At 55.6% G+C, this 13,677-nt stretch overlaps 4 protein-coding genes across 4 annotated transcripts in view; 3 read left to right on the top strand and 1 right to left on the bottom strand.

Moving 5' to 3' along the window:
- Positions 1 to 469, bottom strand: part of SPRG_20689 (hypothetical protein) — a gene marked incomplete at both ends in the record, with an annotated part of 1,506 nt that extends 1,037 nt beyond the window's left edge. Inside the window, one exon of the mRNA XM_012348398.1 lies at positions 12 to 469. Within this exon, the coding sequence (XP_012203788.1) occupies positions 12 to 469 (458 nt within the window). The remainder of the gene's footprint in view (positions 1 to 11) is intronic.
- Positions 470 to 3,878: 3,409 nt separating this feature from the next.
- On the top strand, positions 3,879 to 5,348 carry SPRG_20688 (hypothetical protein; the record flags this gene model as incomplete). Its single annotated transcript, XM_012348397.1, has 9 exons — positions 3,879 to 3,964; positions 4,018 to 4,068; positions 4,114 to 4,229; positions 4,276 to 4,409; positions 4,465 to 4,647; positions 4,692 to 4,853; positions 4,911 to 5,012; positions 5,065 to 5,169; positions 5,220 to 5,348. 9 exons carry the CDS (start codon positions 3,879 to 3,881, stop codon positions 5,346 to 5,348), a joined length of 1,068 nt encoding a protein of 355 aa, XP_012203787.1.
- A 1,177-nt stretch (positions 5,349 to 6,525) lies between these two features.
- Positions 6,526 to 7,137, top strand: SPRG_20687 (hypothetical protein; the record flags this gene model as incomplete). Its single annotated transcript, XM_012348396.1, has 1 exon — positions 6,526 to 7,137. The coding sequence occupies one exon, from the start codon at positions 6,526 to 6,528 to the stop codon at positions 7,135 to 7,137; it is 612 nt and encodes a 203-aa protein (XP_012203786.1).
- A 3,585-nt stretch (positions 7,138 to 10,722) lies between these two features.
- SPRG_20686 (hypothetical protein) lies at positions 10,723 to 11,547 on the top strand (the record flags this gene model as incomplete). Its single annotated transcript, XM_012348395.1, has 1 exon — positions 10,723 to 11,547. The coding sequence occupies one exon, from the start codon at positions 10,723 to 10,725 to the stop codon at positions 11,545 to 11,547; it is 825 nt and encodes a 274-aa protein (XP_012203785.1).
- Positions 11,548 to 13,677: the final 2,130 nt, after the last annotated feature.

The following is a 13,677-nucleotide window of genomic DNA, read 5'->3' as shown; positions in this document are numbered from 1 at the left end:
ACGGCGTCGACGGCGTCGGGGCGTCTGTGGGCTTGTCCGTAGGCTTGTCCGTGGGCTTGGGCGTCAAGCTCGTCGGGCACGGCGTCGACGGCGTCGGGGCGTCTGTGGGCTTGTCCGTAGGCTTGTCCGTGGGCTTGTCCGTAGGCTTGTCCGTAGGCTTGTCCGTAGGCTTGTCCGTGGGCTTGGGCGTCAAGCTCGTCGGGCACGGCGTCGACGGCGTCGGGGCGTCTGTGGGCTTGTCCGTGGGCTTGTCCGTGGGCTTGTCCGTGGGCTTGTCCGTGGGCTTGGGCGTCAAGCTCGTCGGGCACGGCGTCGACTGCGTCGGGACGGGGCTAGGGTACGCGGTCGGGTCGGTGGGCTTGGGCGTAAGGCTGGGGCACGGCGTGTCGGTGGCCATGGCGCCTTGGCTCATCGCGGCCACGAGCGGCAACGCGCAGGCGAGCACGGCGAGCTTGCTAGGACCAATCATGATGAGAATACGAAAGTGAGCTCGACCGTGCGGCGCGTGGCAACCGTGAAATCAGGCCCAGGAGTGCGCCATCCGACACCCAACTCGTGCCGTCTGGGCGTGACACACCCTACTCAGATACGCGGCCAGCTGGTGGCGGCGGCTCTCAAAAATTCGGATTCGATTGTCTATCAGTTACTATCAGGCTTGGACTTTGAGAGCGCATGAGAGTGGGAAATTTGCGCTCTCTGAGAATCTGGGTCGATGACCTCTCGCCAGCTGGCTAGACGATCCACCGAACGATCGGACAAAGGTCTGAGTTGGCGCCCTCCATTGCTCGCTCAGCGCGTTGACAACTGCACGCGACGACGACCGACGGCTTGACTATAAGTATAGGATCCGCTCTCCTACCCTTGGAATCTGCCCGTCCAAGCATCGTGTCACGCGCTTGCTTTCAATGAGGGCATCGCATCAGGCCGTGTAAATGCACCCTCGCACTCATCTGAGTACACGAGGACCCGTGCTGCGAGGAAAAGACGTCGCTTTGGATGCGTAATATGGTGCAGAAATGACACATTGGTCGGCGCCGCGCAACCGCACACCTGGCCTTGCCGCCAAAGGGCAAAGTCGTCCGGCAAAGGGCAAAGTCGTCCGGCAAAGTGCACAGTCGTGCGCAAGAGAGTGCGCCGACGCTCTCATTGCTATCTGCACTTCGCTATCAGCATCGTCAGTCGAGTGCGATGGGATCAGTACAGCTATCAGTACAGCTTGTGTAGTGCTACAAAAGAGTCGATCCAAGTCCGCTGCAATCCCGCGCAAAACTGGTTCTCGCCCGTCATTATTTAGCATGGCGACCGTCCACATAATACTATACGTGCTGCCGTGTGAGGCAGTAGTTCCAGTTCTATGGCCTTCGTTTCGCGCATGCGATCGACACACTGAAACGAAAGAGAGGCGCGCGAGGGGACTCACGGATCGACTCTCAATTTGGATTGCGACGTCCCGACCAATTTACGTCCAGAGTCTACCTCCTGTTGCGTGCATGGGATGAGAAACCTCGGTCGGCAGTCCTCCCCTTCTCGGCCGAGTTCTTGTCACGCACCGAAACCATACAAAAGACAAGACGATATTCTTCATGTCGTCGTTGTTCGGGCGGCTTCCAATGCCGACACCAACATTGCAGCGCTCTTTTTCTCCCACCGACGACGCTACCATCGCCCACAAGAGGCGACACTGCAGTAATACCCGCTACTACGGCGAGTGCCTCTACGTTGCAGTCTACGATGTGCCGTCGCCTTTGAATTTCATATGATGTCCTTAGCGCACGAGTAAACACCAAAAAAGGCAGTCGGTCCATGCACGATTGCTTTTCAACAACGCCTGCTGCGATGGCGACGACCTCGAGAGGCCTCTCAAGGGTCTACTATAACCCTGGGGACTATGCAGTGGAAACCTGCGACGTGCGCGTCGAATGTGTCTCCTCTTGTCGCATTCGCAAGTGTCAATCGGACGATTGTGGACTTCCTTGGATACACGGACCTTCTTCGGACGTTATTGCGCGCTTATTCCAGCGCTCACGTCACATGCCGCCTGCTACATTCAGACACATCGTCGTCGTCCGTGCGCCACTGCAGAATTCATGCAGCCTGTTATCTCGGAGGCTCCATTCCGTTGGAAAGCCAAACGCTTTGGATCATGGCCGCCGTGCCAATGGCGGCCGAGAGCGACTTTGTTTTCCGTCTCATACGACAACGATGGGGATGGCGCGAGCTCGCTTGCTCTGTTAAATCTTGTGTCTGTCTCCTCATCTAGCTCGACTTGGTGCGGCGTCACCCTTGTCTAATAGGCCGAGCGAGCAGATCACGAAGACCAAAGATTGAAAGAACAAAACGCCGAGCAAGCCAGCTCGAGCCCTGCCCAACTTGCTGGTGAAATAAGTTCTTATCAAGCAAGCAGTTACATACGATAGCGGATGTCCGAATGGGCTCGTGAGGCAATGTCGTTGCGTCAAACGAGGCGCGCGAGTGGCCATGGTGTTGAAGCGTGCGAGGGATGACGTCCCGATCACACTATGTACCTTCCGCTCCAGCAAGGTGTGTTTGCCGTCGCTCACTGCCCTCTGGAACGAACCACATCTTGCTGGAGCGGAAGGTGCGGTGTGTTGCGTTCGAGCCAGCATTCGCAAAGTTGTATTAGTGGCAGACAGAAAGCTAACTTGCACCGTCGGTATGGCGGACACCAGCACGCTTCTTGCCTTCACGTCAAAGTAGCTTGGAAGACAAATGGGACTGATGGTATGCAGACACACGAAAAATGTCTGGATACAGCGCCGCGCAGAGACGTTGTGTCCATTCCGCAATCAAGACCGAACTACTTGGGGGCAACAACCGTGTTGGTGTCCGCCATGCCGGTGGTGGGCGAGGCGGGTTAGTTATTTGACGGTCACTACCAAATTGGAAATAGCTTGAGCTCGCTTGCTCTGCGCCTGGGACTTGGCTTTTGTTCAAACTTGTAACTGGTCTTCTAGATCGCTCGTCCTTGCGCGGAAAACCTCTTCCACTGCTTGGAAATGGCCCTTCTCGTGCTCCCTTTGGCTCGAAAACGTACCTCGCCTTAGTCTCGAACCGTAGGATGCGAACAAAGGTTTGATGAGCTCTCTCCGATCGCACTCGATTGAATCTTGAAAGCTTCCGAGTGACAGGCTTGCCGACGACGGCATCGAATCTACAACCTCAATCCTCAGTCCATTACGCTGTCGTTAGCCATCCAACTAGAGTCGGCTCACTCGTCGCCTCGTTGTGCCCAGTCCTTCCACGTGACGACGGCACTGCGCTAGTAGCTACGCCCTCGCTTTTATGCGCTGGTATGTCGTATCGACCTATGAACAGGACGTGTGATGCAACTCCGCAACAACAACACCTGCAGCGCGGTACTGCTGCGAGATGGCATTGGAACCCGCTGTCCATTTCCGCATTGCTCGAGAGTGCAAACGAACTCAATAACGTGGTATATGTCTGGTAGAACATCTAGTCTACTGCTGTAGTAGCTCTGGTCTAGCAGTCCGTCGGCTGTGATGCGTCCTTTGATCAGCTTGCTGGTGCATCGGGCCGCGTATCCGGACGCGTCCGAATGTCCTTAATAGTGTTCATCACACTATTGCATCGCCTTCAATGATGAAATACTGTCATAATAGATTCTACGATGCCGTAAGTGAGCATGGTCCGCGGTTCGGTGCGGTCGGCCCTTGCCACACACTCAGCATGGCACTTGACACGACATGAACGCGATTGCACGCTTGTGCATCCGCGATGGTCCTGACGCCGTTGGCTCCATCATACACTATTTAAAGCATCAAGTATAGTGTACCTGCAACCGTGCGTGGCGTTGCATCCGGACGGCTGGCATTCCTCTCGACCAGTCCATTGCTCCCATGTTGCGCGCTGCGACCGTCCTCCACTCCCGCGCCCAGTGGCGCAAGGCGACGAGCTCCGTCGGCCAGCACCTTCGCTTCGCCAAGTAGGCCACGCTTGCTTCCACCTCTCTATGGCCGCTAACCATGGTCACTATAGCCAGTCGTCGGGCCTGCCCGTCCGCGCCGCCTTCTCGACGCTCGCCCCGAGGTATCCATCGTCGCCTATCGAAGGCTTACGTATACTGTCTTGTAGCGACGAGTCGACGTCGCTGACAACGCCGGCGCCGACGTCGGAGCTGGACCCGGTCATGCTCCAAAACGGCGTGGACTTTGTGCATACGGCGATTTCGCCGGCGACCGCCGAGATGGGTAGGGCCTCCGGCTCGGTTGCGCCTTGTCCATCGAACATGCGTAGGCTACTCGCTTGCGGAGATTGCGGTGCGCGTCTTGGACGTGGCCCACGTGACGACGGGCCTTCCGTGGTGGGCGACGATCATTGCGACGACCGTCGCGGTCCGCTCGGTGTTTTTCCCGATTTCCGTCATGTCGGTGCGATCGATCGATATACATTGTGTGAGTTCCATGTACAAGGGACCGCCTTTAGATGCGCAACTCGGCGCGCATGAACATCATGAAGCCCAAGCTCGAGAAGCTCCAGGAAGAGATCAAGAGCTCGCAGGAAGCGTACGACCCGAAGAAGATGGCCGAGTTCCGCGCGCGTGCCAAGAACCTCTTCAAGGAGCACGAAGTGCGTCCGTTCATGTCGTTCCTGATGCCGCTCTCGCAGGTAACCCGCCGTGTTGTCGGCGACGCGTGCTCATCATCCTCTAGCTGCCGATTTTTTTGGGCTTTTTCTGGGGTCTCCAGGAAATCTCGACGCACATTCCCGAGTACGCGGGCGAAGGCACGCTGTGGTTCCAGGACCTCGCGGCGCCCGACCCGCTCTATGCGCTCCCCGTCATCTCGTCGGCGCTCATGATTGCGTCCATGGAGGTAGTTTCTTGGATATGTGACTTGAAAGATTGATACTTATGGTTGGTTGTGGCGTAGGCGGGCGGTGACGGCCTTCCGAAGGAGTACCTCTCGCAGGCCAAGATGGGCATGCGCATGGTGGCCCTCATCATGGTGCCGGTCGCGACAACGTTCCAGTCGGTACGATGACCGACTGTTCGGAACGCACCATGACACCCTTTTTGTTCCACAGGGCATCCTCGTCTACTGGGTGACGTCCAACTGCTTTACGCTGACCCAAACGATGCTGCTCAAGGTGCCGGCCGTGCGCTCGGCCCTTGGCATCCCGAGCGTCCAGGTACAGACCCGTAATAAGGATGATTGAGCGAGGACGATGCCGTCGCGTAGGCGTTGACGCCGTCGTTTTCGACGTCGGCGACGGCCGTGTCTCCGTTCCAGGCTGCGGTCGCCCAGGCGCAGAAGGGCAAGACGGTGCAGACGTTTGCCAACAAGCCCAAGGCGGCCAAGAAGCAATAGACAATATTGATCGTAAAGGCGGCGCTCTAGACCGCACTGCATAGACCCCATCTCAATCCATTTGCTCGCGCTCGGTCGAGTAAGTTGTCGCCTTGTGTTGCCAAGACACTACAAATACACATTGTACGATGCATCCTACTGTACTGCAAGGCACTTCCGATGCCACGCTCGTCACGGCCTGTCCATTGCCGTGATCATGTGATCATGGACATCCTCCATGTCCATCGCAGTGGTCCAGCGTCGTTTTTCAAATGTGATCACCGATCTACATCGAATGGATCTTCTTCCAAGTCTCAATTTGTACATCTCGCACTTGCAGATGTGGCTCTATCCTGGTGACCACGTGCCCGACTGGTACACGCGTTCAGAATCTGGAAAAATCTGGTACAGCGAGAGACGCTCAAGAGACGCTCAAGAGACGCTCATGAGAGTGCCTTGCAAACGGCCTCTCTTGGCTACGTCGGGCGCGCACCCTGTGACAAGTGGCTCCGTCGCCGTTGCTCGCATTGCAAGGCAGCGCCTCGAGTTGTTGATGTTAGGGCACATGGATCGCAGATATTGCAAGCACATTATTGTAGAGGTCATTGCAAGGGCACTGGTTGTTGATGTAGTGGTCATTGCAGGGTACTGGTTTTTGATGTAGAGGTCATTGCAAGGGTACTGGTTGTTGATGTAGAGGTCATTGCAAGGCAGATAGTGCAAACAATGTAGAGGTCATGGCAAGGGTACACGACGCAATGGATCGCGCCACAGATTTAAAACGTAATTTACGTTACATTGTCCAACTGTACTTGTACTGGCACTTCTGTCTCATGCAGTGCAAGGTGTCGATCCCAGCAGCGACGTGTGCTCCTGGCCGCACACTTGACAGGCTGTTCTGAGAACGCACGATTTCGCGTTGCCTTGGATTTTATTGGCTACGAATGCGCCAATCAAATGCATTCGTGGATTGTATTGGCGCAAATTGACCAATCAAAACACGCGTGGAATTGGCGCCACACACCATAGCTGCGCAGTGCGAACTGCAAGGCGTGGACGGTGTCGAGTATGCATTGCAAAGCAAAGCAACGTGTCCACGTCCTGAGAGTGGCCACATTCGAGCGCGAAAGAATGCACTTTCGGGTGCTGAGAGACGACTCACTTTTCCATTTGCCGTCAAACGCACATTCAAAACACAATGCAGTTCCTCTCGACGCTTGCTTTGGCGCTTGCCGCGACCTCGACCGCCCAGACGCTCTTTGATTCGGGTCTCCCGGAAGACCGCGCCGTCACGTATGGTGCTGTCATCACCCAGAAGATGCCGTGGGCCGTCCAGTTCCGCGCTGGCAGTCACTGCGGCGAGGGCCAGTCGATCGAGTCGGTCGAGTTCATGGTCAACACGCTCAAGGCGACGGCCAAGGACTCGTGGATTGAAGCCGACATTTGCTTCTCGGAGCCCGGCACGGGCTTGGTCGAGGGTGTCCCTGGGTGCGCCAACGACTCGACGCCGATGCGCTTCAACATTGAGAAGCAGGAGAAGCGCACGCTCCTCAAGTGGTCGCCGCCTGCCAACAAGACGCTCTTGCCCAACGCCAAGTACTGGCTCGTCCTCACCACCAACGTCGAAGACTCGGAGAAGGCCGTGTACTGGTACCATGGCTCGACGCGCTTCGGTCGCAGCAACGACCCCAAGGACGACGCCCTCGCGGCCACCAAGATGCTCGTGCCGTGGGGTGGCATGGACTGGGTCGCCGAAGAGCCGCTCGACCACCGCCGTGTGCCGCACGCCAAGATTGTCGCGCGCGCCTAAGCCCAACGAACCTGCTTTCGTATCCTCCGTGTATTCAAAAACATGACTAGATCTTTTGTTCCCTTCTCGTTTGGACAACTTTGTCGTTGTCAATATGACATGTTACAGCGGTTACATAAAGTCTTGGATACCGGATTGCTAAAGCGCTTGCGTCGCTCGATTTGTGTCCTGTGTGGTGGCTTTCGCGGTACAATGCAAACAACGTAGCGAGGGGAGAGCCATCTTCCAGGACAGGAAGCAGGCAAGCAGTTGTATTGTGTTCCGCCAAGAAGGCAGATTGTGAAGTATTGATAAGTGATGCACAGCGAGTCGTCGCAAGGTCACAAGCGCCCCAGGACGACCACTGAAGTGCAAGACGAGCCCCCGCGCCGCCGCCTGCGCAGCCACGTCCCGGCGAGTGAATGAAGCAGAAGGGGATTGCTAGTCTCTACGTATGCGAACTCTTTGTAACAACGAAGATAACGCAAAACACGTTCATATTTATATTGAGAAGTGATGACTATGGCAGCTGGACTATGGAGGCCGGCGCCGTGGATGGAACGATAGGCTGTGCCGGATGAGTCCATCGCCAAGAGGTTCCATGTTGGGCCACAACAGTTTAGGGTCGTTACAGTACCAGACATCATCCGTTCATGGCACCTAGACCTATCCTATCTACACCACGCCCACACAAACTACACCGACTCTAGGCTACTTGCTTCCTGGAGTCTTAACTCTCCAGCGATACACGCTTGCATCGGGCTAACACGGCTTGACCAAACCAGACACAACACCTGGAACCGTCGGGTGTCGTTGTCGAAATACATGCACGAGGTGGCGGCAATATCATCAAGACCACCCGTATACGATTCCAATGCGATGCTCAGGTGGTCCATAGAACCAAAGCGAACGAGGAAAAGAGGCAGCTACACGTCAAGCGGCGGGGAGAGCGTCGAGGGTAAACGGGGATTAGAACCACCAACACATAGAACGACGTAGAGTGCCGCGACGGGGTCTGTGCCAGAGTGTTCTGCGAACGTTGTATTCTTGGAGCAAGCTGGCGACGACGTCGGTTTTCTTCAAAGAGCAACCTGTCACCTCAACCCAATCAAGAGGGAAAGCTAAGCGATGCCGCTAATCCGGCGCGTCGCCGTTGCCTCTGTACGTTCGTATGGAACGACGGTGCTTGATGATGCATCACTGGCAATCGTTTGCAGTCCAGCGACCGCAATCGCCACTGTGAAGTTGATACCGTGGCCAACGGGAAAGAGAAGAAAGGGCATCTTCTACGGGGTTAAACTTCGCACACCTCCTGCATGTAAAGCAGGAATCCACCGACGGGACAAAAGGTTAGTAGGGTGAACCCCGTGTTTTCTTGGGGCAGGAGCTCTTTGGTCAAGGTTTTGCATTAGGGTAGCGTGCAATCTAGCGGTGGGATCGTGTACTGCGTGTGTCGTAGTTTGGACTCGTCGGTGTACGGAATCATGTGCATTGAAGTTTAGCGTACCCTGCCCCACACCTCGTGTTTTCTTGGGGCAGGGCGTGGTTGATCTTTGTGGTTTAGATAAGGCCGGTGGGCCATCTAGCGGTCTTTCTGCGTCGCATGCGCAGTAGTTTCATTTGTGTAGAAGGTTTGTGCAGGGTGCAGTGGAGCCTTTTGATTTCAGTTTGGTATCGGGGCAGCGTGCAATCTCGCGGTAGATTGACCAAATGCCAATTGCGTTTCGACAGCCTCAAACGAGTCTACTAGTGAGCAAGGTGCGCAACGAGCGGCGCCGGCCCATGGTGACATTTGATCCCATCCATAAATCATTTAACTCTGTGGCTGCTTTTCACGAGTAGCACGTGTCACTTAGGTAGCTAGCATTGGTGCGATGACGGTCGATGGATCGACATCACAGAACACCGAATGATGATCAACCGCAGCAAGACTGGCGCTTGCACCTCAAGTAAGTGTTTGACAGTACACATATACTCGCACCGCCTACCACACAGACTTCTCAGTTGCGGAGGTTGAAATTCCATGTCCTTCTAGATTCTAGATACGCGTGCATGTCAAGCACCGGCCTCTTCCCTGCGCAAGATAGGTCATTGTCGCCGCAGGCACTACCGCACCCCACCATCAACAGGAAGGAATGTGCGACGTATCATGGAGCGTCATGCAGCATCGCATCGCATTCCATTCGAGCTAAACTATGACACCCTCTTTCAGACTTTTGCAGTTACCATGCTCATCTGTACCGACGGCGCCAATGGCCACGATGGCACAGAGAGAGCGCAGTCGGTCTTCACTCTCATGGCCGGTCGCTGCACATACCGTACACGGGCGACACTCTCTATCTGATAATCATGATTTGATTAGGGTTGGGGTTGGCAACCCGTTGTTCTCATTTCTGAAATCCACCCAACCGCCAACCAATGCGGAGGCACGCAAGAGTGGACTGTCAACCTTTTTCTTGCTGTGCCATACCGATCTTCCCGACGATACTGCGACGGGATCGGTTCTGAACATGAGCAAGATTCTGACTGTGATCAGAAAAGGAGCACTGGTCTCTACCCAAATCAGAATGTCGCCACATCGACACTACTGGCCACCGTTTCCAACTAGAGTGGCCTGGGCAGAGAAACAGTTGTTTTTTGTTTACTTTATACAAGCTCATTATATGAAATACTAGTTGACTAGAATAGCCTATACACCAATTAGAGCCTTGTCGCGTGTTCAAGCTCTCTGGATGTGATTCCAAGCCAGGCCTACTTACGATCACTATCATCGCGTGAATCAGAAACACCAAGCAGCCAATCATACGCGCCGAGCCATCTCAGAGCGGGCAGGGCACGCGGTGTCGGCGTGATCACGTTTTTCACGACAAAACCACAACTGTCTTCACCCGTGGCAGCGTCGATATGCCTTAGAATGCAAGTACCGGTAAGTACTGGCGCCGGATCGCCACACACCTGATTACAAGATTTGTATCTGATAGCATCGCTGACGTCTGAGAAATAGCGTAGCCCACTCGGACCTTCCTATAAGGTACATGCCGGCAGCGACTCTGCTGAATACGAGTACCGGTAGGCAAACTTGTGACTGCGAATTGGAGCTGCAACGGGCGGGCTGCGTCAGCTAGGCAGCATAGCGTTGAGGCGCTGTCGCCGTGAGATGCTCGCAACGGCAGTGGTGGAGGTTCCGGTGGGCACGACCCGCCTCGGACGCACGTTTTTTCAGTGGAGACCTTGACCCCACGAGACTTTGTTGAGAGGCGACTGCTAGCATGGAGCTGCACGGTTCCTCACAAGCTCGTTCACTGCCTGTCGTTCGCAGTCCACAGGCTACTCCGACGTGTGTTGTTGTCTCCGACGTGAGCGCACGAAATAACCAACTCAGATCCAGGAGGGTACATTAAAGCCACTTCGGGATATGCTCCGGGATGGTGAGCTGCGAGCAAATTCTGGGATCGTGAAGTGCTACTAGGTGTAGGGTTTACCTCGTCCATGCGGCTGATCAGCCGCACAGGATGCCGAGCGATGCCACTCTGTCTAACCAGACCAGAACCCGCTTTGAAGCACCAGCTAGCGACTCCACCTCACTTACTTTTCAATTTGAGCACCATGGTCCAAGCCGCCTCTGTCTTTGCCCTCGCCGCCGTCGCCGCCGTCCAGGCCGCCCCCATCGTCCACTACATCAAGGGCGACCACCAGTCGACGAACACGATTGAAATCGTCGGTGGTGGCGAGGCCGCGATTGGCAAGCACCTCTACGTCTCGGGTCTCCGCGACGTCGCCACGGGCCCCAACTACTGCGGTGGCGCCGTCATCTCGCCGACGACGATCCTCACGGCCGGCCACTGCGCCGAAGGTGACTGGATCGAGTACGTCTCGATCGGCTCGCACTACCTCAGCGGCTCCAAGGACGGCGAGCGCATCAAGGTCAAGAAGATCGTGCACCACCCCAAGTTCGACATGGACACGATGGTCTACGACTTTGCGATCCTCGAGCTCGCCAACGCGACGACCGTGACGCCGATTGAGGTTCTCTTCGACGAGAAGGACGCGGCCGGTGCTCCCGGTGTCCTCGGCATGGCCCGTGGCTGGGGCACGACCTCGTCGGGTGGCTCGCAGTCGAACGTGCTCAAGGAGGTCGGCCTCAAGCTCTGGTCCAACAAGGACTGCCAGGCCGCTTTCGACAAGCTCAACGAGCCGGGTTTGACCCCCGTGGACGTCACGATGATCTGCGCCGGTGGCGTCAAGGGCGAGGACACGTGCCAGGGCGACTCGGGTGGCCCGCTCACGGTCACCAAGAACGGCAAGGACGTGCTTGTCGGTCTCACGAGCTGGGGCCTTGGCTGCGCCGAGGCCGGTCTCCCGGGTGTGTACGCGCGCCTCTCGTACGCCAAGGACTTCATTGAGCCGTACCTCCCCAAGCCGGCTTGCTAAGCAGCGTGGACCCTTGTGCCGTCGTCGTATGTGTGTGGGCCGCCACGGCCGAATTGAGGCGAGCTAGTTAGTTTTTACCAAGTCGTTTTCAATACAATAGCATTTCCAATGCACAAGACTCTTGTCGATTTTAACCATGGCAATCGATGTTGTATGGCCCCAATTTGGCAAAAAGCAACACTTTAAAGACCTGCCGACAGCAGTCAGATCTGAGTTGATTCATTAGCTGCCATATGGCTCGACTGCAGACCACAAAAAATGCAGGTATGATCTAAGTTGCGAGGAAGCGAGTCATCTACGAGCGCCTGCTGCGTAACAGCACGCACGCTGTGTATAAATAGCCGAGCGGCAAATGAGGCACAAGAACGTTTTGTTGCCTTGTTAGTGTGTTTCCTCCACCTTGCAGGAAACGACGCCCGTCCTTCCTGCCCATGGGGCTTGATGCGATACAAACGAGAATCGCAGCCGACACACCTAGAACGTTTGCACATCTGACACGGGTCGCTACGACCGAGAAAGGACATGGCTCGTCGAGATGGAGTTGGAGGACCAAGTGGGAGGACATCAGCGTTTAGAAGCCCGTGAAACGTACGATCATCTTCTCGTGCGCTGCCCATACGTCCGAGCGATCTGGTGCGCCTTTGTACCGATGCGAGACATTCTGCAGATGCAACTCCCGTCGTCGGTCGCTGGCTTTCTCTACGACGATGTCGCCACGCCGTACTCGGTCCACAAGTTGCCCGTTCGTGCCCTCTGGCCAATCTTACGTGCTTGCGTCTGGTATTGTATTTGGCTCGAACGCAACAACCGTATCTTCCGCTCGACGCTGACGCAACTTCCCGCTGCCGCGCTCGCGATCCGAGCAGCTACTACCGCACGATTGCACATCCGGCACTTAGCCCGTCGCGCTGTGGTGCTATCTCTTGACGCGTCGCTGGTCGCTCTCCGCGACGATCCTTGGTGTGCACGCTACCTGGTCCCTCGCACAATCTCGAATCACGACCACTAACGCTCCTCGCTGACGCACTGGCCACGCCTCACGAGCGCATTAGGAAGTCCACCATATCTTTATAATTGCATGTAATATAACTCAGTTCAACAACAACATCAGCGTTTAGAGACTCGGAAACACGGTTTGAAATCAGACCCAACGAAACGTTCATCCTTTTCGGCGGTGGTACAGTGTACAACCTGAACAGAATCGTGACTAGAATAATACCCAGGCACGTCCGATGTAAGAGCGTGCAGAGGCACCCAAGATGTACCTTAGATGGCTCTGCTGCTGCGACCTCGTCGAGGCAGCTCGCGTCATCGCACGCCAGTGTTAGCTTTTGGTATTGTACAGCTCGTGTAGGTACCCAACCCAGCCTTTTTCTCGAGACGGCGCCACTTCGGGTCTTTGTTTCGTTGAACGCTGTCGGACTCGGGACCAACGCAACGGTCCCCATCATCGCGAATCAGAATCGTCAGGCAGCCAATCAAAGACGCCGACCCATCTCACGCGTTGCAACGACAAGCGGGTGTCGCGTGATCACAATACTGTATGGGTGCTAAATAGTCGTTATACCGAAGCGGAGGCCGCGCGAAGACACGTCTGAAAAGCGTGACGTGGTCAACTACCTTGCACCCATGGCAGCGATGGTTCGCTCTCTCGCAGTTGACGCTGACCTTGATAACCGAGTCCTGGTGCCAAAGCTCTATGCACCAGAGACCTGATTACAAGATTCGTATCGAGTAGTATCGTTGGCGTCTGAGAAGTCGGTCGCTAATTGGGACTGTCCTATAAGGTACATGCTAGTCGCGACTCTGCTGAATACGAGAGCAAACAAACCTACGGCTGCGACCTGGAATTGCAACGGACCGTCTGAGACACCACTCTACCATGATGTTTGCATGTTAGTCCTGGCGCCGATCGCCATGGTGCACGCCCTGACCGCGCGTTCTATTGGATAGCTAGCTACCTCTGCATTCGAAACGATTATAGATGAGAGACTGTCGCTACGACCATCCACAGCTCCCATAAAGTTTGTTTGCTACCTACGTTCGCCGTCCACAGGCTACTCCGATGTGAGCGCCTCGAAATAACCAACTCAGAATCTTACAAATGGGAGCAAATTCTGGAATCGTGAA

The sequence above is a fragment of the Saprolegnia parasitica genome (assembly GCF_000151545.1).
Source record: "Saprolegnia parasitica CBS 223.65 unplaced genomic scaffold supercont2.43, whole genome shotgun sequence".
Lineage (NCBI taxonomy): Eukaryota > Oomycota > Saprolegniomycetes > Saprolegniales > Saprolegniaceae > Saprolegnia > Saprolegnia parasitica.
The sequence above is the reverse complement of the archived record's forward strand: the minus strand, read 5'-3'. Positions and strand labels throughout refer to the sequence as shown.